This window comes from Ambystoma mexicanum, chromosome 3q, assembly GCF_040938575.1.
Source record: "Ambystoma mexicanum isolate Mex_15411 chromosome 3q, UKY_AmexF1_1, whole genome shotgun sequence".
In the NCBI taxonomy this organism is placed as follows: domain Eukaryota; kingdom Metazoa; phylum Chordata; class Amphibia; order Caudata; family Ambystomatidae; genus Ambystoma; species Ambystoma mexicanum.
This window is the reverse complement of record NC_090926.1, coordinates 1,081,439,518-1,081,465,788: the sequence shown is the minus strand read 5'-3', so window position 1 is coordinate 1,081,465,788 and position 26,271 is coordinate 1,081,439,518. Positions and strand designations below refer to the sequence as shown.

General features: G+C 45.9%; 1 protein-coding gene across 5 annotated transcripts in view; it reads right to left on the bottom strand.

Annotated features, from left to right (window-relative positions):
* The window catches only part of LOC138583269 (zinc finger protein 75A-like), a 257,686-nt gene that overhangs the window by 59,973 nt on the left and 171,442 nt on the right, over nucleotides 1-26,271 (bottom strand). For 3 of the 5 annotated variants that reach the window (XM_069655355.1, XM_069655358.1, XM_069655357.1), the window contains one exon: nucleotides 14,001-14,078. The exons of the other annotated variants lie outside the window; for them this stretch is intronic. In XM_069655355.1, the coding sequence (XP_069511456.1) occupies nucleotides 14,001-14,078 (78 nt within the window). The remainder of the gene's footprint in view (nucleotides 1-14,000; nucleotides 14,079-26,271) is intronic. 5 annotated transcript variants of the gene reach the window in all.

Below are 26,271 nucleotides of genomic sequence, written 5' to 3'. Positions count from 1 at the left end.
TGCTTGCATCCAAGTAATTATACTTCTTACACTTTGGTTTATCAACCCTTCTCCAGTTAAGCTTACTACCCCAATTCCCGTGCAAGTGCTTCTGTTTACTGCTAACGGTACGTGGTATTCAACCTCAAGCGTCCCGGGTAACCCATTCTCCGATTTCTTTGTGGTCTGTCAGTTATACGGGTGCGCGCCTAGTCAGCCTCTGTGCATCAGGTCCCAGCTTTCAAAACCCTGCAGGAGCAGGCAATGAGTCCTCCAGATCCCCCTTAATCCGGTCAACCCAACAATCCTAGAATTACAATTGCTGTGGTGACCAGACCGGGGGGGAAAAGGGAAGTGGATAAAATTAAAAAATAACAGGTTCCAGCTGATTTTCACTGACTCTCTCTAAATGTTCTTTACCACCTTTCCTTGTTATGTTTATCATGTTTATTAATTTTATATAGCGCTTTACACCAAAGCGCTTTACAATAAAACAACAAGATACAATAATGGAGAAGCAAGTTAACAAACCTGAGACAAACCAGCGTAACAATATGTAGAACAGTTTCCTTGGATACTGGAGATGAGGGAAAGTGAGAAGGAAGGGAGAGAAGGAAAGAGGATAAAGTTCAGTTATGTGATATAAAGTCGAGTGGCTGTGAGAGGAAGGGGAGGGATGGGGATGGGGAGAAGGGAGGAGAAAAGTGGTTCAAGGGGGGGATTGGAGAAGAAGGGCTTTCAAGGAGGTGTGGAAGGAGGTGTAGGTGGGGGTGGAGCGGATAGAGAGAGGTAAGGTGTTACAATGTAGGGGGCCAGAAGCTGAAAGGACCAGAAGCGAGAAGCAGCACAAGGAGACGGGGGTACAGTAAGTAGAAAGAGGTCAGCGGAGAGAGCGAGAGGGAGTATAGAAGGAGAGGAGAGAAGAGAGATAAGGGGGAGCAAGGTCATGTAGAAATTTAAAGACCAAGCAGAGAAATTGATATTTAAGTTGGGAGGGAAAGGGAAACCAGCCGAGTTGAGAAAGTGTGGAGGAAATAGAGTCACGAGGGCCGAGGAGGTAGAGAGTACGAATAGAGGAGTGGTAGATGGACTTGAGAGGGGGTCAGATGAGAGTCAGATGTTACCGGACTACCTCTGTCCCAAGCTTGGAGGTTCTCTCACTGTTCTGAATATGTCTTTAAGATGCAACTTGCTTCTGCTGCTGCAAACTTTGAAATCTTTTTCTTATGAATTCTTTTGAAAAGTATCTTTAAATTAATGCTGACTTCCAAAAATACTCACTTCTTGTAGAATATGTGATGCTCTATCACCATAGATCTTCATCTTATTGTACCACTGTTCCTGCTTTCAAAATATAACTATTTACACAAAACTGCTTGTGGAAGTAAACATGCAATTCTTAATTTCCTCTGGTTTCTTTTATCTGAAAAGCTCTAGTACAGTTTATGCATTTTCCTTCTCTTTAATGACTCACCTCCTAACGTATTTACTTGCGACTTCTAACATTTCATCCTTGTTCTCCTGGACCTGCATGAAGTGATTTTATTTCCTTTGCATGCAACATTGGGAAAAATAAAATCTGTAATGTAATCTGCTGCGCTGCGCACAGTGTTAGAGATGCATCACAAGCATCATTTCAAAACATAATATGGGCTGAGATCAACGACGCGCTGGCACCAGAGCCTTCCTGTGGAACTGCGCTTAATAACCAACACAGTCTCTGCCTCTAACAAGTTCTCGACGCTCGGGCTCGCACGCAGGAGCTTTTAACTAACCCTCCTCTGCATGCATCCGGCTTGTGCTTTATTTATAAGTTACGAGATTGCAGTTACTTTGTTTGGTTATGCGTGCTGCTTTTCACCTCAGACATCTTCTGGTATTACCTTTTCAATAAAGTTCTGGACAAAGCTACAGCTAAAATTAGTTTCTAAAATTGGAAATTCTTTGTATCACTGATCTGATTCAGCTGCTAGTTCCTTCTCACTGTAACATCTCAGTTGCCTTCAATATTCTGGCAATTCTATTCAGTTTCTCACAATTTTCATTGGAGCTAATGTTGCTGATACCTTCCTTGATCAAGGCAGGAGTGAAAGGCAGTTCAGAATCTACCTCAAGATTCAAAACTACCTCAAAGCTACCAGAACCAATCACTGCTGCTCTACATGTTCACCATTTTGGATTATGATCAGAGCTGAAAAAATATACACTTGCCCCAAGATACCTGCCTTAGCAATTCACTTAAAATCTTACACCTTTCCTGTACTTCCATACCTGGAACCTTTTTCTGAAGGAAATACTTGATGGGAACCTGACACTGTTCACCTCGCCTTCCCCTTTGCCCGACGGTTCTGGCTGCTCCTCCTGGCAACGTAGTGAACACTTCTCAGCCTGACTTCTCTGGACACCGTCTTCTCCCGCTTCAGACTGCCTCACTTCCTACTGTGTCCCAAACAGCATTGGAAGGCTCCGACCTCTCATTCTAGACTGTGCGTTGGTTTGCCGCTCTTGGTAATCTTCATTACTCCACTCCACTTCCTCATCTTAGTGTTGTGAAAAAGGGGGGAGTACAAAAGTATCAGTACTAATTGTTTCAGAGATGTTTATGTGAGAGGAAGAGATGTAAAATCGGTGGTCAACAATTAGTGGAGGTTCATCATCCACATGACAATAGGCCATGTAAGAATGGGAAGGATGTAATTGGGTACTACCTAGAAATATCGATAAAGACGATGTGATTCCCTGATTACACTTGGCAGCCAAGGCTTGTCCTCCATGTGGCCCTCCCACAGATAGCCACACCCCGGGTCAGTCAGGTAGCTTCAGCCTTTCCATGGCCACATGAGGGAGGGGTGATTTCCCTTGGAGAATCAGTGGCGAGTTCGCTAGATTCATCACAGTTGCCAAATCCTCATGTCCTAGGGAATGGCCAGTCTCGGACTATCTATACGAAGGCTTCCCTGGGTCCTGTACCCTCTGCTAACTAACACCAAGTTTTCGCTTGCAAGCCAGGCAAAAGACTGCTTCTTGATCTCCTGCTGCTTATCACCATTACCTGTAGATATAACTTGAGTTGGAGCTTAGACTTCTAATATTTCCAGGCCCCATCTATACTGGCAGAGTTGTATCTTCTAGCCTCTTCTCCCTTCAAATCCCCGATCAGCTGTTAAACTTCCTGTCCCTGTCTCGTTCATCCTCCCACCATTTTAGCTTGCCTAAGGTCAACCTGGTCTGCCAGAATCAGCCTGCTCCTACTGTCTGTGTTAGAGCAGTCTTCTGATGTTACAACCACATCCATGTCTTCTGTAGCTCCTCCAGATGTTACATCCTCTTCCACCTTTTGAACAATTTTACCACATCCTCCTAATAAAACCACCTCCTCCAGATGCTGACCTCCTGATGTTACACAACCTCCTACAAGCTCTGAGCCTCCCCCTCTATATGTAACACAACTACCTTCACATTCTGACCACTTCCTCCTGCCTCCTACTCCGCTGCTTGCCTCCACTCTTCCACAGTCCTCAAAAGGTGTTTCAAACTTATCCAGTAAACAGCCACAACCTACTCCAACAACCCATATTCAGTAACTGTGTCCAATGCATTTATATATTGGTTCCCCATGGCCCCGAGTGATTCTTACTTTGAGGATCTGCAACTGCAAGGTTGATGTTAGGATTGTGATTGGTTAACTTCTTTGTGGGCAGCTACAGGTGATTTTAGTTCAGGGGTTGAGACCAAGCCCATATCCACCATCTTGGAATGTAGACTTGTTCCGTTAGATCCCTCTGAGATTGCGGAATCGAGGGCTGTGTGATTGCACCATGTGAAAGTTGGGTACACTTTTTACACTCTGAATATTGTCAAACCTGCATTTATGGGGAGCATGAAACATCGTTTTCCTGGTGGTAGTTCTAACTGGAGGTGAACTCAGAAGTTTTAACGCTGACCTGCCTGTCAGTTCTCTCCATGTTACAGACACTGTGGGTGGGAAACATTGTATCCATGAACCCTCAGCGTTCTACAAATTCCCAGGTATAACTCATTGTATGTGCCGCACAAATTGGTAACAGAAGCCTTGTATGTGCTACCTTCGCTTGTCCCACAGTGTTGTTGTAAATATGAGGTTTTCTATCTCAGTACTGGAGGGCTGGATCGGATTAGGTTGAGCTTTAGGTTCCCTCCATTGGGGAGAGGGGGATCTCATCCTCTAACCTGCAGTGCAATGTAATGTAATGGTCGGTTTCAAGGTTCAAGTTCCTGATATATTGTCCCGATGAGCCTAGATGGCAAGGCAGCACTGACCCCCTGGCAAGGTGGAACTGATCCTCTGGGGCAGATCAGTGGCCAGGCAATGTAACAGTCTCCTGGCAAACGTCAGAGACCGGGCTAAGGAGACCAGAGGCCCTCCCCATACCGCCTCCATGCCAACATAAACTGGATCAGGGTAGCACCTGCCCCCGGAATCACCTTCTTGCCAGTCTCCATAGTCTTGCAGGGGATCTTGTCGAAATGTACAAGTGTTAGGCTGCAATGAACATCAAACTCAACTTTTGTACAAGGATGAAGTGCCTCACTGGGGTTCACGGTGTTTCATCATGCTGTTGGCTAAGTGACTGATAGCCTTGCTGTGGCTTCTTTCTGGGGGTTGGTTGTTTTATTGGTAGGCTTTCTTGTTTTCAGTTCAATCCGGTAAACATGGGAAAAACACCCCTGAAGAAAAAGGGACTCCAAGATTTAAACCTAAAAACACTGCCCCCCCCCATCACAGTGGTGCCTTTTACTGTGAGCAGGGACGGAAAGAAGTTTGGGGGGGTGGAAATGGTGGCTGGAGAGGGGGCTTAGCAAAAAATAGGAAAATTGCCCTACTCCCCCCCCCATGTATTCCACTTTGCTTTCTGCCATTGCTTCTGCTCCTGTCCCCTGACATTATTAAAAAAAACTCTGAACATTCAATGTTACATTGTTTTCTTTGTAAAAAAGAAATTCGATATTACATTGTTTTCTTTGTAAAAAAAAAACACAATATTCGTATTTGTCAGTATTCAGAGCTGTTTTGAGGAATTCTTGTTTAGTTTGTTTATTTGTAAAGCGCTACCGAACCCTCAGGTAACTGGGCGCCAAGTCTTTAAGTACAACAGTGGTTACAGATTGTTGCACATACAAGCAGGTGAGTATGATATATTACAGTGTGGTTCAAATGACCTGTTACAGAGTGGTCCAGGGAGAAGCATAGTAGATAATGGCAGGTCAGTTACAGTTTGGTTCGCCGCAAGCATAACATACATTTGAGTGAGGAAGCAGATAATAGATTAGGTTACAAATATATAAGTAAGGTAATGGACTCGTTGGGTATAGTTAAGTGCCTTGGCCTGCTTATTGTTGGGTGCAAGACAAATTGGAGCAATGTTTTGGAGCAATTTTTGTGATTGCCGAATCACTTGACTCATTTTGGGATTTTGTTTTCCAGGGAATCTTTCCCTGGGTTTAAAAAGTGAGCACCTTTAATGCTTTGTGGAAAGGCCGTTTTCACAAAATAAAGTCTTTATTTGAAGAAAAGAAAGGGCAAGGATGGGCAAAGAGTCCCTGAAAAAGTTTTGAATGATTTACTACAATCATTTTGACTTTTAGAAATGTTAGATATTACTGGATTAACACATTCATCTTTACTCTCCTGAAAGTGTCCATAACATCTTGCTCTGAGAGATATTACCCTTCGTACGCACGCAATGAAAAAATTAATGAATATTTGTGCGTCTACACTGTGAAAAATAGTTCTGAAATATCCACACATTTGTTTGGCTTTAAAAAAGTGAATTTCTGGGGTTTGGCTAATCTTGTATTCATAATTCCTGCGGTGTACGCTAGTTCTGCCTCAGACCTTGGTGTGTGTCAAATATCTCGCAGATCAGAGCCTACAATGTTGAGATTTGGTGTCTACAGAATTAATGCAAAAATCTGCTTTTAATCAGCAATTATTTCAGGCATGAAAACATTGATAGAACTTCACCAATTGATTTATGAGTGTTTGGATTCGGCCAATTCAGCTGCATACCAAACATTCATGTATTAGAACAAAAATGCACAGATAAAAAGCTTTTTTAAATGTTCCTCTTTAAAGGTCAACATAACAAGTACGAACGTAAATGTATAACATTTAAATACAATAGATATTTGAATATCTAAAGAAAATTGTTCAGTTGTCACAAACCTGCGATTGTCCAACTACAGACCTACTACAGACCTACTGTGGAGTACTGTAAAAATCACTATCACAATACGGAAAACAAACTCAGACATGAATCTAATGATTTGTTGTGGGTGCAGATATTTTGGAATAAATCGCACTCTGCTTAGATTCCGGGAATCGTTATCTGGAGCATTTTCTGTGTGTCTGGGGAGCACTCCCTGATCTCTTTGTTTTTGCCTAAATGTATTGTTTAGTGGTTTCAGACTAACTACTGTAGATGGACAATAGTTAACATAAGAGATAAGGCACTATTGGGAAGTTGGAAAAGGAAATGTATGTGATATAAAGTAGAGCCTACAGGTGCCCATTTCTCTTTGGCTCTCCTTCACAAGCTTTTATTTAACTGTAAAGCACACTGAGCCCTTAATCCACAGCTTGTACTCTCACATTGACACTATGTTCATTACTGACAGATCCGACTTGGTACAAAAGGATATCGATTTAATCAATGTTCTCCATTTTATTCAGATTACAATACCAGTGTTTGAAGTTTTTAGTTCCAGCCCTCTTATTTATTATAAAAGAAGCTGTTGAGTAACAGCTGTGTGAATAAGAATGTTGTAAGCATGTCCCATTTCAAACATCCCTTTTATAAGCCCTTGCATGTCATGTATACAGATTAGGAGTAACAATCCTGCGTTGATTCTTAATCAGCTCGGATGGCTGAGACCATGTTCAAGGACCGCACTCCGTAGGCTGGGAATCTCGTTGAGAGGCAGCCAAACACTGACAGCAATGTCTGATGTAGAGCTAAAAGAGACAAAGACATCTTCTCAGATCCACTACTTTACAAAGGATATTGTTGTGTTTTATGTTCCCTGACTTGGTCCGCCATGAATGCTTGCATGAGAGAATGCCTGATGGAATGTATGCCTGTGGAATGTTGTGGTGTGAGTGCCCCTGTAAGTTCCATGAATGTCAGTTGGAGTGAAGCAGCCTGTGAGAGGAGGCCAGTGGATGCCTCCTGTGTACCTTCCTACTTAACCTGGGACTTACCTGATCTATATAGCTTGTCACTGGAACTTAGTAAAGAAGTTCACTTCCCTTACCCGAGTATCAGATATTTCATTTCACCCCACCACACTGGCGACAAGCTGGCTTGAGGGAAGGGCCAGGAACCTACAGCTGTAAAGAATGAGCAGTGCCTGAAGGAAGAAAGGAAGCAGTGAGACCAAGGAGGGGACATCCACCGGCCCTGCGCGCCCCAAAGATGAGCTGGCCCCTGTCCCATGGCCCTACAGTAGTTGTATTGCAGGAAGGAGGCATCTGGGGGCGGGAAAAGACTGTAGTAGTAGTTGGAGAATAGGCAAGCCACCTTGAGGTTTGGGCCACTGGAGCAGCACCAGCAGGGCCACCTTACAGATATTAGCCACTGGGGAGGCACCAGTAACCAGTGGGACCATCCATAGGTTTATGGCCAATGTAGCGCAGTGGGCCATCCGTAACCAGTGTAGCCATCCATATGATTTATGGCCACTTGAGGGCAGTGAACCATCCATATGATTATGGTTACTTGAGTAGGATGTTAGAAGAACAGCAGAGTAGACCTGTATGAAGTTAGCAGTTGACTTGTTGCTGCAAACTGTGCAAGGAGGAGTTTCGGTGGAACGTGGGGGCTGAGGGTTGGTTAACGAGTGTCATAATCTGTGCTGGGCTTGATTATGGCTATGGGTGTTGTGATGGTGGCGATGTCACTGATGATGGATGTTTGGAGTGCAGGGTTCTACTGGTGGCAGTTGGACCTAATGTGCTGGGCTAGATGGATGTCCCAGTGCTTTCTCTACTTATGAACTAAGAGAATAAACCTACATGTAAACTACTTACCTCCTGGTGTTCCTGATTGGGGAAGGAGGCTTAGTTTACCTCACTGGCGACGAGGATGGGATATGTGCTGCTGGGAAGGGGCAGCTGGTGAGAAGCGCTGCCTTCCAGGGAGACATCCATCAGACAGGAAGATAGCTGCAGGCCGGGCGGTGCAGTGGAGGTCCAGGTCGGGGTCCAGCTGAAGCAGAGGTGTCCTGCAGGCTGGGCGGTGCTCTGGCCCAGGTTTGAAGGTCCAGTGCTGGGGCTTTGAAGAGTTCGGGTGGCCCATAATCGCTGTGCCAGGAGACGAGGAACAGCTGGTGGCGCTGTTATATGTCTGCTTTACCGGGCAGAGGAGGTTGTCTGGGGGCTTAGGTTGCCCAGTTCCCGGAAGGTACAGGGTCCCGGTGGCGCCGGGGCTGAGGTTGGCCATTGCCTGGAGCTGCGGAACCACCGTGCACTCTGGTGGGTCGGTCCAGAGTTTGACAGAGGTTCCGGAGGGGGCTGCCGTGACGCCTAAATAGCCTGAGGTACGGCTGTTATTGCCGCGTGGAAGGAGCATCCCGTTTGTTTGGGACTAACAGCGGCAGGCGGGTGGTGCCTGGTGAGGAGGGCCATGAGGTGCGTGGGGGGCCGCTCCTGGGCCATGCGAGCCTGTTTTCTTATGTGCGTTTGCAGGCTGATGGGTGATCCATGCAGGTCGGAGCGGCCGAGGCAGGCACAGCTGGGGCCGGCACTGATACATGGGGACAGCATTGTGGGATGCATTTTGGAGCCCGTTGGAGATCGTTCCCCTCAGGATGCTAGGTGCCGATGTGGTGACGTCGGCAGGAGGTGGGCTGGCGTCAATGGGCGGAGGACAGGCGTTCCAGCGGTCCCAGCTGGAACGCAACGTTTATATGGAATGCAACGTTTTGCAAGAGTGTCATGCGGGCGCCAGTGTCGGGTGCTGCGCTACACCGGGAAGATCCAGAACTGAACCTGGCAGTCATGGAGAAATCTACTGGTCGGCACAGATGGAGAGCGAGGCAGATTTTTGGCATTATCCAGGAGTGCGCTTTAATATGAACAAAATGTTTTCTGGGTCTGAGGAAAAGCATGCAGACGTGATATGGGTGGAGGACATTAGTTGCAAGTGCTCCGAGAGAGTGTCCCAGCATCAAAGTGGTGGTGAAAAGTGCTGTGGTGGGAGCTTGATCCTGACTTGTGGGGTCTTTCAAGGATGACTGTGTTCGAGGAGTGGGACATCTAACCTGAGGTAGGTGTTTGGGGAGGCCGGTGTTATTATAATGCTGTTGTGTTTACGTAGTGGCCTCTGGGGTTAGAACATATTTTGGGTTGGTCCTGGGTTAATGTTAGCAGTCTAAGGCCTGTCAATTAATGTACTGTTGTTGTGTTAATGTGGTGGCCTGCTGTTAGGACATTCCTTTGGGTTTGCTGGATGGACTCGTGGGTGGGGTTAGTTGGCAAAGTTTTTAATATTTTCAATGTTTTTTTTTGCAGGTTGGTTTAAGTGGACATGTGGGTAGGGGTATGGCGCAGGGACTTTGGTGCCACGTCACTTTCATTCATTTTGTATTTTATAATTACTGGCCTTGCAGTTAGTTGCTTGGCACCTCAGGATATTTTGGGGTTGGCGCAGGGACTTTGGCGCCATAGACTTTAACTGGATGGTTTTTGAGGGTTTATATGTTGTCCTATGATGTTTTTTTTTGTGTTCGTAGGGGCATGTCCCCTGGTTTGGGTGAATGATGGTAGTGATGTTGCTGCCTGGAATTTTAATGATGGTAGTGAGTTGCTGCCTGGAATTGTTTGGTGGTAGTTAGGTGCTGCCTGGTATTTGTTAGGGGCAGTGAGGTGCTGTCGGGTGTTTTTAAGGGCAGTGAGGTGCTGTCTGGTCATTTTAGGGGCAGTGTGGTGCTGTCTTAGTAAGTCATGGGGATAGTGATTTGTCATTAAGTTTGGTGGTGGGATCATAGTTATGGTTGGCGTTTTTCGGTGTTGGACATAGACATGGTGGCCACATGTCTGTGTGGGGATTTGATGGCGAGTGGGTTAGTTTTGGTTATGATGTAAGTGGTCTCCATGGTGAAGGACTTATTGTTGGTTCTTCCATTGTTGTGGTTCATTCAGCGGGTTTGTAGCTGAGTGGGTTCAGGTTCTGGGGAGAGCTTGTGGTTTGAGTTAGTTTTTGTGTTTTCCATTTCAGATCTTGGTTAGATGTTGGGGTGTTGCGGTTCGGCTCAGGGGAAGTAGAAAATGCTTTCTGAGCTGCAACTTTTCTGGTAATATTGAACTTGTTATGTGTCTCTACCATGGGTCTATTGTTATGTTAGTTGAAGAGAGGGAGCTATGTCATAATCTGTCCTGTGCTTGATTATGGCTATGAGTGTTGCGATGGTAGTGATGCAACTGACATTCTAGGTGGAGTGTTGGTGTGGTGATGTCACTGGGACCTTAGGTGGAGTGCTGATGGATGTTTGGAGTGCAGGGTTCTACTGGTGGCAGTTGGACCTAATGTGCTGGGCTAGATGGATGTCCAGGTGCTTTCTCTACTTATGAACTAACAGAATAAACCTACATGTAAACTACTTACCTCCTGGTATTCCTGATTGGAGTAGGAGGCTTAGATTACCTCAACGAGCCGGTGCGCACAGCCCACAGCCGCGTATTGGAAGTGGAAGGTCACAGTGAAGGTCTGTGCGATATTGTCCTTATTAGTAAACACTGGTTCTCACCACACAGCACCTGTGCGAGGAGGAGTTGACAGGTTGCGGCAAACGGTGGCGCAATAATTACTTTAAAAGGTTTAAAAATGTACTTTCTAGCCCTTGGAACGCTGAGGGACAACAGGGTGCACCATTTTGCAGAGCGGGAGCTCTTCTCTCAACTCTGCAGAGCGGGAGCTCTTCTCTCAACTCTGCCTGAGATCTAGTGATAACGTCGCCACTGTGGCAACGGCTGCGGCGTCTCCACTTTCTCTGCGCGCCGAGGAGGTCCTTTACTCAAATTAACAGCGCGTTGGTATCAGACCTTTCATTTCACCCCGCAACAGATATCAATTGGATTGTGTTTTGCTAAGTTCTTAAAGTCCTGAAAAATTGCTGAGCATCCTCGACATAGTTGATTTGATGCTGTGAATATCCATGATGTCAAAATGAAAAGTGAAACATTCACTACATGTCCTTTATGTGGAAAAGAGTGATGAGATGACGCTTATGGCCCCTTTTCTGTCCCTATCTTCCACGCCCCCCACTCACAAAGCAACTCACAATTGCGTCCTTCCCTGCTCCACTCCTCATCACTGAATTAATCCCGCACATCTTTACCACATCCCTTCCCTATCCTACTCTGTTCTGTGTCCTGTGAGAAACCTCAGGGTCCCAAGGCAACTACTCACCTTGGTTCCTCTTCTCAGGTGGCCAGGGAAAGGCCATCGCTTTTGGATCCTGAGCCTGGGGGTGGAGATGCGAGGGAAGATCACCTGGGTGGAGGGTCCTCGGGGGTTAGGGGAGGATATCTACAGGCAAGACATGGTATGCCCCTTTTCCAATTGAGAACCAACATTCCCCCTGCCTTCATAGGCTATAGTAAACCCTTTCCCCTCAGTTCCTCTCATTCATTCCACTGTAGTACTGGGAGGAAGAGATGACTAGGAGGAATGCACACTAACACATTCTTAGACCATTCTAGTACTGAGATGAGGAAGCGGCCTACAGACTAGTGCAAGGCCCAGGCATGTCCAGAATGCTTCACTAATTGTGGTCAGGCAGTTGAGCCTAAAGACTCTCACCAGCAACCTGTTAGCTTTTTGCAGGTGTATAAATGGTGGAGTCAGAGAGAACAGGGAGAGACCAGCAGGGAGGCCTGCAGACAGAGAAATCCTGCGGAGTATGAGGCAGCTGAGGGTGGTCCTGCAGAGAAAACAAAATGCCGGCGAAACTGGGAAGAAACTGTATCGCCAGAAAGATCAGAGCGAAAGCCACAGTATCGGGAGCCTCACTGGTCAGTGCCGGCCTCATGAGCTGTGGGCCGGACAAGAGACCCAGTCATTCTAAGTCACCGGCAGCAGCCGGGGGACACGAGCGGAGCTGCCAGCAACCCCCACCGAGAGAGCGCAGCGAACTGTGAGCGTGGCTCGCTGTCCATCAAGGACATGTATGTGGAGCAGAGCAGGAGGTGGAAGCTTCCCAGAGTAGATGCAAGATATGGTGAACCAAAGTAACTGGTTTTGATGATTACTGCGAAGTGTGAGCAACAAGAACTGGAAACTATTGAATAGTGAACTGAATGAAAGCTTTTGGTGAGCACATGAAAGCTTTTAATAAACCAATGTGCAAACGACAAGTTGGTGTGAAAAGCGAAGACCATATATAGCAAGTTAAGAGTGAAGCTAATGAAATGCAATATAAAGCAAGGATGGAACATTGCTATGGAGTGTGAGAGCAACGTGCTGAAGGGAAAAGATCACCACAAAGTGTACTGTATAACTGGGCTCATGGTGGCAAAGTCCAGAGACTGGCAAAGAGTGAAACATGTTGTGACAACACCAAAAGACTGGCAAAGAGAGCCAAGTGAGTGTGAGCCAGAATAGAGGTGCGGCTACAGAGGAATCTGTGTGGGCAAGCTAGCCTAGGGTGACCAGTTGCATGACCTGTAATTGGTGGATCGTGTGATCCACCAACTGTGCCTGGACCGGTTGTGAAAGTCAAAGAACTATACAGAAAGTAAATACAAGTGCCTGAAAGAGATTGCTGAAGTGAAGCAGAAGAAAGCAATCTGTATGAACTATCCATAACTAGAAGTATAAAGTTGACCTGGAATTTATTATTATTTTCTTTTTTTATTTGGATTTAGTTTATTACAAACTTTTTACATTTCACCCTTTACTGCCCTCCATCACAACACCCCCTTAAAATAAGAATAAAATTGGGTTCGGATATTGAGAGACTGAACTTAAGTACAAGTTGGCAAGATGAGCAAGCTGGGGTCTTGGCAGAGGAGAATCCTGAAACTAATTTTGAACTGTGTTTTCTTGGGGAAGGGAAACCCGAGATCCCTTCGGAGACTTTGTGGAATTGTTTTGAACTTGGAAAAGGGGAGCTGGAAACTTTCTGGCTCAGACTATCCTTAATTTCTTTAGGTAGGGAAATCCCACCTTAGCATAGGGCAAATTAAGGCTTCAACCATCCTGACATTTAAATTAATAAACCATTTTGAACTTTGAATCTGTTGTCTGTCTTGCTTAATGATGTCCTCACAGTTCCCCCTGCCTCACTAACCATTGCTATGTTCTGCTCTACCGGTTTATCGCTGATGCTTCTCATCATTGCGAACCAGTGTCCTCCCTCTCCATAACTCTGTGTTTCGCTCAATGTCCACTCACAGCCGTTATGTACTGCCCTGTGCCAATCCCACTCACCCTCAATGTTGGACTGTGCTCCCTCACCATTGCTGCATCCCTCCCTAACCTGTTCTTCATCACTGTTTTCCTTACCTTGTTGCTCCGTTTTACTGTGTCCACTGCCCTCATCACAGAAGCCCATTGCGACCTTCTCACTGTGTCCTGCTGACCTGCCTCCTCCCCTCCGATGCTCAGTCCACCTGGTTACTCCCTCTCTGTCCCTTTCCCATAATTGTGTACCGCTCACCACTATTCCACATCCCTGCCCTCCCGGTCCTACAAGCAGTATATGTTCTGCTAGCTGTGTCGCCCAAAGTCTGATGTGGCATCAGTCTAACAGCCATGTAATCTTGTAATAAAACCATACCACAAAATTAGACTTTCATAACAGCCTTTAAAATACAGTAGGGTATATGCAATCAAGTTTACGGAATGAATTTGAATGCATATGGGAGGAGAATGAGCTTATCTGCTGTCCAGTACCACTAAGATGCCCCGAGAGTTCAACTGCAGGCACAAAGGGGACTCTAAACAGCAGGAGTTAAGTAATGTCAAACATTTGTAATTTACCCGAGTTGGAATCTCTTCCTACTGCAGCATTGTGGCTCATAACATTGGCCTGAGACGTGTAGCTGAAAGAAGGAAAGCCTGTGGAAAAGATGCATAACGTTACATTTGGAATCATTTAAAAAAGAAATGTGTTCTCGAAAATCGAATTTTGGTAAACACCTCTCTATAAACATATGCATACATTGGGGATTGATAAGGCACTATATTGTCAAAAGGCCCTTGGAGGCACCACTGCTGAAAGTTTGGGGGAGCATGGAACACAAGGTAGAGGACGAGAAACAAGAGTTTTAACATCCATCCAAATAGTGGCATCTCAATTCCTGTAGAGCAGGTTAAGAAAAGTGGGAGGTAGCGAAGGACACACTGTAAAAATCATAAGACATTGAGAAGACAATTGATAGCCAGACAGGCAACTTCAAGTCTAGCATGATCGGAAATGCAGGGTAGTCAGTGGTTGGAGGGGGTTAACTGCAACTAGCCAAGTCAAGTTTAGTGAAAGACATTTTGGTCAAAGCACTTGAGTGCATATTTATTTATTTGATTTATTTAATCATTTATAAAGGTTGCTAAGCCCGAAGGCATGAAGGCACTGGTTACAGAAGAGAATGAAGATTGCTCAGACTTACAGCGCAGGGTAGTCTTGATTCTATTAAAGACACAGAGGCGAGCATTATGCATTATGCGTTACTTCTTTATTACTGATCCCACAGTAATTCAACTTTAAACATTCACACACATCTTTTGTTTCCTCCCAGGTCCACTGGAGGTCAAAACACAAAAGGTTGGTAGCATAGTTTTAAAAAGGAAGGACAATTTCTTCATAAATTACTAGTCCCCATAATCCTCTGGTTTTGAGTAGTCCTTATCTGTCCCATTTGCCCAATCAAGCTCAGGCAATACCTATAAGAGAGACCCCTTGCGAGCCCAATCCCTCTTTCTTTGCAGCCAATACCAATGTAAGTGAAATCTCAACAGTCAACTGGAACCAACTGAAGAACTTGCACAATACATCGTGCTGAAACTTCACCCATATGACGACGAGAAGACTTCCTTCCCGAACTTAATCCCCCATGTCTCTTCACTTCCACTCTGGTCACCTATGCTCTTCTCCTGGATGAAATGGAGATGCTATTATAACGGTGGGTCCAACGTTAACATACTCATTAGTAGAGTTAGCAGTACGCGCATAAAACATCAGGGTGGGAAATAATGCTTGCCTCCTTGTCTTTAATAGAATCAAGACTACCCTGCGCTGTAAGCCTGGGCAATCTTCATTCTTTGTCGAGACAGGAGGCGTGCATAATGCTTGTTCAAAGCTATCAATCACTCCATTAGCTATCTGCGAAACAGGCAGTAGAATTTCTTAAATGTTTCTTCATTAGACCAGTCAGCTGACTTCATGATATCTTGTAAAGGAACGCCTGCTTCAAATGGCCCAGACGCCATAGCGCCCCTCGAGGAATGCGCGTCAAACTGGGATAAGCCAATTCTTGCCCAGTGCATCACTTCTCTAACCCATCTCGCAATAGTGGCTGTCGCAGCAACGTGAAAAGGCTTCCTGCGTGCAATTGATAGCTGGGTGACCCCTCTCGGCCTCACTCCTGCTGTGGCTATCTCACAGTCTTTAATACAGTGCGCCACGCACAGCTTAGCATTATTTGGAAAGTATGGGTAAGAAATAATCGTTGAGAGGCAGATACATTGATGGCTTGAAGGCACTTAGTGGCCACATTGTCAGGGTCTACCCAGGAAAGTCCAAGTGGAAATGATATCTCCTGAGACAAAGAAGAGGGTAAATCCCTAGAGGATATGGCGGGCGGCGAAATGGAATAGGCTCATGTTGTTGTGGGGGGAGGGTAGAGGGGTCTTTGGCGGCTATGGTTTAAACATGACACGAGCTACTTAAAATGTATAACATATACCGCTAAGTTTGTTTTATGCGATTGGTTGTAAAAAGTTAATTAAATTGTTTTAAAAAAAAAATAAGAAGAACAGGTGCGTATGTTGGATTGACATTTGGTGAATTTAGTGGAAAGATATTTTGAGGCATTATTGGTGATGCACTTGTGGGTGATGGCCAGTGTTTTGAACAGAATGTGATCGCTATAAGTAGCCAATGCACTTATCTTCTGCAGATATATGATCTTTTTAGGGATGTTCAAGGCTGCTCTCAAGGCATCGTTTTGAATCACTTGCAACTTATTGATGTTACGAGCGCGAGTGCCCGCAAATAATTAGTTGCAGTAGTCAAGTGTGATGCAAGTGTCAGGTGACAGGAAGGGTCTGCGCACATTGATTCATTTTGTGATATAGGCTGCGAGGAGGCAGCCTAGGAACTGAACCCCCCTACCCCCTCACAAACACTTTCTCACAAACAGTTGACCGTGAGCGAAAACGGACCAACACCAGAGCTGTATACTTGACCGTCCCAATAAAATGGTCAGGCAACATCAGGCAATTACTGATCATTACACACACCTGACTTCCATCACACCTCCCCACACGGATAAAAGGCGAGGTAAAGCACACGAGGAAATAGCAGTTGTAAGATGCCAGTTTAATACGAGGAGAAAAACGACGAGACCAGAGAGGGTTGCAAGGAGGGAAGTGCCCTTGACCTTTTCAGACTTTCACGAACCTTGGAAAGTAATAAATCTAAGACCGGAAACTAAAGCTGCACAAACCTACATTGTGTGTCAGAGGTACCCGGGGCTCTCCTGCGTCGATAATCAAGGCAGGGAGGTGGAGCTGCCGTTATGGTACTGTCCTTGGCTACTACAACAAAGCAGTGCCAGCTAAAACAGCATAGCCGGTAAATCGGAGTGACTGATACCAAACCAGCCTATGTTAGAACCAAGGTTTTATGAAGAATATAATTGAAAACCAGAGGAGTGATTGAATTTTGGGATGCCAAATAAGATACCATAGACGGAGTGGTCCAGCACCAAGTGGATGCTCACACAAAGGTCTCCGTCAGGTATCCAATTAATTGGCAACTACTACTAAGGGGAGATTTGAGATTGAAGTGGTCCTGCAACAGGTCAAGCTAAATCCTGTGCACATTCGCAAGTCTTTGATAGGTGAATGCATGCTACAATTGGGCCGAGCCCAGCTGATGGAGACTAATTGTGATGAATAAAGTATCTGAGCCCGGCTGAGGGGGATCCGGGGTAAACCATGAGTCACCAGAGAAAGAGTATTCTTTAATCATTGGAAAATGGGGTTCTGAGCCCGGAAAAAGGGCGATCAAAGATACTGACTGATAAAAAGAGAGCCTGGCTGCTGGGCCATTACCCCCTGTTCCAGACCTTGGAACATGGGCTTAATGTCACAATATGAGTCATGTGCAAGGTTATTAGATCCCCAGTATTCCCAGGAATCCCTTGGCTCCCCTTGTGATGGCATTACCACATTTGTAAATATTATGTTTCACCCATTTTCTCACAGGTCTTTCAGTTTACAATTAAACATTTTAAGCATTTGTGATTTTAGTATGAGGATATTCTCCAGTCTACTTTGGATTTCCCTCTTCTTACTTCTCTCATTCCTTGCCTGGGTCAATGTTTGGGAACATTTAGAAACTGTACCATTCCAAGTTGATTTAGGTACGACTGGGAATGGAACCAACAAATCAGTTCCGTCAAGTCCCATTGCTCCTTAACTGACAACTTCCTGGGCCCTGGTAGGAGTCAGGGTGGTCTGAGGGTTTTCCTCATTTCCCTTGGTATTTGTCTTTGTCCACTTACTTTTCCATTTGTAGCCATTTCATGAACATTTCTAGATTCTAATATTAATTTAGCTTCAGCCTGAATTTTTCTTTTCGACTTTCCATATGTGGAATTCGTAGGGCTTGCTCCTCCTCTCGAATCTCATGGGCTGGTGATCTCTGGTGCGTAGCTAGCATTTGCATAATTTCTGAATGATGATTCAGTATCCAATCCAATGTCAGGGTGCTTAAGGCACAGAAAGGTCTTGTTGAGGATAGTGTTGCAGTACCTGGTTTGCTGTCGCATAAACGTACTTGGGAGAATGTTTCAATGCAACTTTTAATTCCCTAATTAACTAATCTTCTGGTCTTATTTTTTGGGTTGTAGGAGGGCAAATTAAGAAACAGGGAAGACAAGCTCAGAGTATTGGATTTGGGCACTGTGATGTGTTGTGCGTGTATGGTTGTCAATAAGCCATTCAAAGACCTATGTATGGCCTTTCAAGCCGATCATCCTCCTCACTTATATTCTCTAAGTTACTTCTACATCTAGCCCTATCGAAAACAGCCAGGAGGCAGATTAAGAGAAATGTACAATTGTTATGCAGATTGAGCCTGGCAGTGGTAGACCCTGGCAGTGGTAGAGGAGAAAAACTGGAGGAGTTTAGGTTTGCTCTCTAACTGGACCCCAAGTATGCCAGACTTCGGGAGGTCAAGATGAAAGGAAATGGTTCATGGTAAAGCGATATGGACAGGGAGTTAGATATCCCCAGTGATGGATAGTCAAAAGACACTTCAAGATCCCGACAGAGGTCTGGGGTGAAAAGAAAAGAAAATCTGTGGATCAAATGCAAAGGGATAATACAAGAATCAAAAGGAAGAGATGTGCTAGCCTCCTGGGGAGTTACAGTGCGTTGCTTAAAGAGTATCTTGCCCAGGACAGGGACTTGCAGGATTTCTACTAGGACAGAGGTAGAGGCAGAGGTCTCTGTATTCCAAAAGAAGGGAATTGATTGATCAATGAGGTTAGTGGATGCATTGGCATGTGTTTTTAAGTACGAGAGCAAGAGAGAGAGAGGGGCATTAGTTGATACCGTCAAAATGCTGCAGAAAGTTCACTAAGGAGAGAATGTTTGAGAGTTTGTGGTGTTTGGCAGTAGTGAGAGAATGCCATTTCTGTGGAGTGACAGCTAGGGAATCCAAACTGAAGGGGCTCATAGAGCATGTTAGCTTCCAAGTACCCAGTGCTTCCGATGAAGGCCCCATGGCCCAGAATTGTGTAATGTGGAGGAGAAGTGAGACAGGCCAATAGTGTGAGCTGTTGGTGTCAGCAAAGTGCTTCTTGAAGATACTGTGATGAATCCTGCAGTCATCACCAATGCTGTCATGGTGCATGCTCCCAGACATCAGGAGCAGACCAGTCTACCCCGTTTACTGGCACCCATGGGGACCTTTAAGGCCCCAAAAGGTTGCCTTAGGACTTCCTGGAGTCAGTCCTGGCGCCATTGGCGCCAGGCTCATATTATTCCATCTTGTGGTAAGCAGCATGGAACTACACATAGCCCAGCCTGAAGGAACTAAGCCATTTAGCCTAGCTTCGGGTGTGGCTGGAAGGACTACTTTACCAGGGGCTACTTGTGTAGGGTGTGGCTGGAGGGACTACTTTACCTGGAACTACTTGTGCAGGGCTATATAAACACACCCTACAGGCAGAACACGCTTTGCGTTATTCTGCACTCCTGCAGCGTAACGCTCACCGTGTCTGCTCAGCTCCAATTACCTGATCTCCAGCCACGCCTGTCTTGGGAACCACGAACCACCAGCACCTGTGAAGAAAGGAAAGAGAGAACAAGAACAGCAGTTGAGTCCTTACCTGAAGCGGTCCATCTGAAAGGCCGTATCTTCAGCCGCTCTCTGGATCGTCGCATCTGCAGAAAGGATGCACACACATAGAGAACCAATGCTCACCCAGAGGCTGCATTCTTCCTGAATTCCATTGAAGCGGTTCATGCGATCGCTGCTCCGGAGCCACGCCGCACCTGCAGTGCAGGAAAGAAAGAACAGCAGGTTAGTTGCGCACAGGAAAAGAACCATTTATAGAACATTTTGACACTGCGCACTTGCGCTAATACTCACCTGCAGGAATTCTGCTCAGCGACATGGGAGACAGCAATCCTTCATATGAAACCCTCCTAAGCCGCACCTATATAGAAATAAAGAACAATAGTGAGAACTTTGGTAACAAAAACACTTAAGCAAACTATACCAAGAGAGTATTGTCATAGAGACTTACCTACAGAGTTATTCAAGACTCCGCTACAGCCTGCAGGATTAGTGAAGCAACTAGATCCAGAAGAAAGGCTGCAACATACCGCTCCCCTGCATGCAGTTGCAGGACGGAGAACCAGCGATTGAAACACCTAAGGTGAGGCATAAGCAGAGAGGGGCACTAGGAGGTTACGGGAGGTGGGAGCCAAACCCGCCCCTCACGGCTGGTTTACATCTCGTTTCAACATTCTAGGCAAACGCTCCCCTGTGAAATATAGTGAGAGAGAAGACACGTGCAGGCATTCATCACTCCGCTTCGTGCAACGCACATGCAGACGTCCCTCTTGCAGCTTCGTGTGACGCCCCCATGGAGACCAGGTGAGCGTGACAGAAGGCAAAGACTTACAAAAATCCTCTACCTGGGCGTCATGGAAACCTCAGAGACTGACCAGTTAGCCCAACATTTGGGGGAACTCAGGGCAGAGGTGCATTCAGCTCGGCAAGAAAGCAATGCTTTAAGGACAGAACTGATTGTGGCCAAGGATTGTACGGATGACCTAGCCAGACAATTGCTTCAATCACAGGCTGGCCAAACACCGCTACCTGGAATGGGGTCATCAGTCCCAGCTCCATCAAGTAACCCTGTACAGGTGCTCCTTCCGGGAGACGTACCTTTAGCACCCCCTGAACGCTTTGCGGGAGACCCAAAAAGGTATGCAGACTTCATAAATCAGTGCCGTATACATTTCCTACGCAGGCCGGGAGCCTTTCCAAACGACCAATGAAAGGTGGCCTTTGTGCTTTCATATCTCAGTGGCAGTGCCGCGAACTGGTCGGTACCACGTGTCAATCGGGATGACCCCCTCTTACAAAACTTTCAGAGATTCCAACAGGATATGGAGAAGTTGTTTGCCTGGCAAACCCAAGGCCAAGCATTAGATAATGAACTCCTGTCTCTGCGTCAAGGGAACCAAGATCTGTTAACGTACATCGCAACCTTCAATAGACTGGTAGTGGAAACCGGTTGGCCGGACGACAAAAGAACAACACTGTTTCACCGTGGGTTGAGAGGCGAGTTAAAAGACGTGTTGGCTCAAGTGGTCAATCCACCTAGAGACTGTGCTGAATACATTGAATTGGTGGTCCAGCTTCGTCACAGACTGCAGAACCGTAAAGCTGACCGAGCTACAATGGACACTCGTGTGTTTGTGCGTCCAAGGGAAAATGCTTCCAAAAACACCGACCTGTCCAAACCCATGCAGATAGGAGTGCGGGGGCCGCTATCCAAGGCTGAAAGAGACAAAAGAAGGCAACAACAGTTGTGCTTGTATTGCGGACCTTCCTCTGAGAGTGTCTGGTGAAACCACCCAAGAAGGCGGTAGGGGTTGCCGGCAAGATCGAGGCAGAGCCAGAGCCGGAAAACTTCCACGCCTGACAAGCATAGAGGTCCCTTTGTCGAGCGAAAAGGACTGCCAGATCTCGCACCTAGCCTTGCCAATGATTCTCATCAGTCACCAGCAACTGTCTCGTATGCACACAGTCAGAGCGTACATCGGCAGCGGAGCCTTTGGTAACTACATGGATCAGGAATTGGCTTCAAGGATGAATCTTCCTCTTTGCGAGAAGGCACCAACTGTTTTAGTCACCACTGTCGACAGAACTGAGATTTCTCCAGGTCCTGGAACACACTCAACAGAGATGACGCTTTTGTGCCAAGACGGACATCGGGAAGCCATTGTGTTCGACTTAATCAAGGCTCCACAATTTCAAATAATTCTAGGAATGCCATGGTTAGAGTCACACAATCCTTGCATCGACTGGCGTGCTGAGAGGCTGACCTTCTCTTCTCAGTCAAATGTACTCGTACATGCTATCAAGAAGAACCTTTGACCAAAGAGGTGGCAACAATCATGAGTCTAACAAATCCGCTACCCCAGGTATACCAAGACTATCAGGATGTTTTCCAGAAGGATCAAGCCAATACACTTCCGCCCCACAGATCACAGATCATATGACTGCCAGATCGACCTTATACCTGGCGCACAGATTCCATGCGGCCGAATCTATGCGCTCACTGAGCCCCAAAACCTTTGTTTAAAAAAGTAGCTAGACCAATATCTAGCAAACGGTTTTATCCGTCCGTCCAAGTCCCCAGCGGCCTCGCCCTTATTCTTCGTGCCTAAAAAGGAAGGAGATCTAAGGACTTGTATTGACTACCGCGCATTGAACCAAGTGACTGTTAAAAATCGGTACACCTTGCCTCCGATTCCTGAACTACTGGATCAAGTTAAAGACGCTCGAATTTACACTAAGTTAGATCTCCGAGGGGGGTACCATCTTGTACGAATTAAGAAAGGGGACGAATGGAAAACCGCCTTCCGTACCAAATATGGGCTATTTGAATATCAGGTGACGCCCTTTGGGCTTTGTAACGCCCTGGCGGTGTTTCAATATTTCATGAACGTCCTACGAGAATTGATTGATGTCTGTGTCGTAGTGTAAATCGATTACATTCTGGTGTACTCCTCTTCCGAGCAAGAACATGTGAAACACGTCCGTGCTGTCCTTCACAAACTCCGGGAACACAAGTTATATGCCAAATTAGAAAAATGCTTCCTCCATGTTACCGAGGTCAAGTTTCTTGGATCTGTCCTAACCCCTCGTGGTGTTCGTATGGATTTGCGAAAGGTAGATGCCATCCTCAACTGGCTTTCTCCAACTTCAATCAAAGGAGTTCAGAGTATGCTCGGGTTTGCGAACTTCTATCGCCAATTCATTCCGGGCTTTTCGCAACTAGTACACCCCATCACATCCTTACTGAGAAAGAATAAACACTTTCAATGGTAGGAAGAGGTGGAAAAGGCCTTCCAGAACTTGAAACAAAAATTAATCTCAGCTCCAATCCTGAAACACCCTCGCCCAGATCTCCCGTACGTGGTAGAGACCGACGCTTCCAGCCTGGCAATGGGAGCGGTCCTCTCTCAAAAGGACCCTGAGACGGGTCAACTTCACCCGGTGGCCTTTTGGTCGTGAAAATTCACAGCACCAGAATTAAATTACGCTGTGACGGACAAGGAGCTTTTAGCCATCAAGGCGGCTTTCAAAGCCTGGCGGCATTATCTCTTAGGAGCAAGACACACCATCACGGTAATCACAGATCACCGCAATCTACAATACCTAAAGATGGCAAAGGCCCAATCCTCTCGCCAACTCCGATGGGTGTTGTTCTTTGCTGAGTTTGATTTTATTACATACCGACCTGGTTGTCGAAATGGAAAAGCTGATGCCATGTCCGTATTGGATTTGAAGACGCATACACAAGTCCAGACCAAGTACCCATCATCCCTGGAGGAAGAATCCTTGGAATTACGACATCTCTGACCCTGCAGGGTTGGCCAACTAAAAGCAAACACCATTCAGTCACAAATCATTTGCCATACATTCAGGGACGCCTTTATCTGCCCAGTAAGCAACTTCAGGAAAAGGTAATCTCAAATGACCACGAATCACTGGTAGGTCATCCAGGAATTGCAAAAACTGAAGCTGAGATCAAGCAGCATTTTTGGTGGCCAACATGGCGTAAAGACATCAAGCAGTTTGTACTATCATGTGGTATTTGTGCACAAAACAAGGCTCAAAAAAGATCACCAGCCCTACTACAACCTCTGGATATTCCACCTACACCCTGGCATACGTTGTCTCTTGATTTTATCACTGATCTCCTTCCTTGTAATAGATTCAACACCATTTTAGTGGTAGTAGACTTGTTTTCCAAAATGGCCCATTTCATTCCACTAAAAGGCTTACCCTCAGCTTCGATCCTGGCAAAGGAATTCCTAGAACAGATTGTCCGAATACACGGATTTCCCTCCATCCTGATTTCAGATCGTGGCAGTCAATGTAACTCACATTTTTGGAAAAAATGTTGCGAGTCAGCCCAAATCGATGTAAGACTTTCCACAAGTCATCATCCCCAAACCGATGGTCAGACCGAGAGGACCAACCAAACATTAGAACAGTACCTAAGATGCATGTTACACCAAACGGAAGGTAATTGGAAAGATGTTTTGTGGATAACCGAGTATGCCTATAACAATTCCTTACACTCTAGCACTGTGCAGAGTCTGTTCTATACGATATACAGGATGCATCCACGAACCTCTAATCTTGACACGCCTCAACTTCTGGAAATGCCAGCCGTAAAATGTTTGCACACTACCATCACACAAGCCTTCAAAAGGGCAACTGAACATCTAAGGCAAGCAAAGGAAAAATACAAAGATCTGCAGACCTACATAGGAGTGAAGCTCCAAAGTATCAAGTTGGGGATGAAGTCTGGCTGGCCTCGAAGCCCATACCAGTGAAAGGAACCCATACCTTCAATCCCAGATATTTGGGTCCATACACCTTTTAGGCCATCATTAATCTGGTGGCTGTGAAATTGGAGTTACATCCACATATGCGGGTTCATCCCGTGTTTCACGTCTCGCTTTTGAAACCAGTGTAACCTGGAACTCGACTAACAAAACCACCAAAACCAATCATGGTCTACCAACCTACCAATGATTTGTGGTAATTTGAGATGACCTTTTCCTGAAGTTCCTTAATGGGCAGATAAAGGTGTCCCTGAAAGTATGGCAAATGATTTGTGACTGAATGGTGTTTGCTTTTAGTTGGCCAGCTCTGCAGAGTCTTGGTATCGATGAGATGCGACATTTCCTCATGGATGTCATCCAGGGTCAGAGATGTTGTATTTCCAAGGATTCTTCCTCCAGGGATGATGGGTACGGGGTCTGGACTTGTGTATGCATCTTCAATTCCAATATGGGACAGGGCATCAGCTTTTCCGTTTCGACAACCAGGTCGGTATGTAATTACAAAATCAAATTCAGCAAAGAACAACGGCCATCAAAGTTGGCAAGAGGATTGGGCCTTTGCCATCTTTAGGTATTGTAGATTGCGGTGATGTGTGATTACCGTGATTGTGTGTCTTGCTCCTAAGAGATAATGCCGCCAGGCTTTGAAAGCTGCCTTGATGGCTAAAAGCTCCTTGTCCGTCACGGCGTGATTTAATTCTGGTGCTGTAAATTTTCGTGACCAAAAGGCCACCGGGTGAAGTTGACCCGTCTCAGGGTCCTTTTTAGAGAGGACCGCTCCCATTGCCAGGCTGGAAGCGTCGGTCTCGTACGGGAGATCTGGGCGAGGGTGTTTCAGGATTGGAGCTGAGATTAATTTTTGTTTCAAGTTCTGGAAGGCCTTTTCCGCCTCTCCCGACCATTGAAAGCGTTTATTCTTTCGCAGTAAGGATGTGATGGGGTGTACTAGTTGCAAAAAGCCCGGAATTAATCGACGATAGAAGTTTGCAAACCCGAGCATACTCTGAACTCCTTTGATTGAAGTTGGAGAAGGCCAGTTGAGGATAGCATTTACCTTTCGCGAATCCATACGAACACCACAAGGGGCTAGGACAAATCCAAAAAACTCACCTCAGTAACATGGAAGAAGCATTTTTCTAATTCAGCATATAACTTGTGTTGCCGGAGTTTGTTAAGGACAGCACAGATGTGTTTCACATGTTCTTGCTCGGAAGAGGAGTACACCAGAATGTTGTTATTGTACACTACGACACAGACATCAATCAATTCTCGTAGGACGTCGTTTGTGAAATATTGAAACGCCGCCGGGGCTTTACAAAGCCCAAAGGTCATCACCTGATATTCAAATAACCCATATTTTGTACGGAAGGCGGTTTTCCTTTCGTCCCCTTTCTTAATTTGTACATGATGGTACGCCCCTCAGAGATCTAACTTAGTGTAAATTCAAGCGTCTTTAACTTGATCCAGTAGGTCAGGAATCAGAGGCCAGGGGGACTGATTTTTAACAGTCACTTGGTTCAATGCGCGGTAGTCAATACAAGTCCTTAGATCTCCTTCCTTTTTAGGCATGAAGAATAAGGGTGAGGCCGCTGGGGTCTTGGACGGACGAATAAAACCAGTTGCCAGATATTGGTCTAGATATATTTTTAAATTAAGGTTTTGGGGCTCAGTGAGCGCATAGATTCGGCCGCATGGAATCTGTGCGCAAGGTATAAGGTCGATCTGGCAGTCATATGGTCTGTGGGGAGGAAGTGTATTGGCTTGATCCTTCTGGAAAACATCCTGATAGTCTTTGTATACCTGGGGTAGCTGATTTGTTAAACTCACAATTGTTGCCACCTCTTTGGTCAAAGGTTCTTCTGCGTGATAGCATGTACAAGCACATTCGACTGAGGTGGTCAGCCTCTTAGCAAGCCAGTCG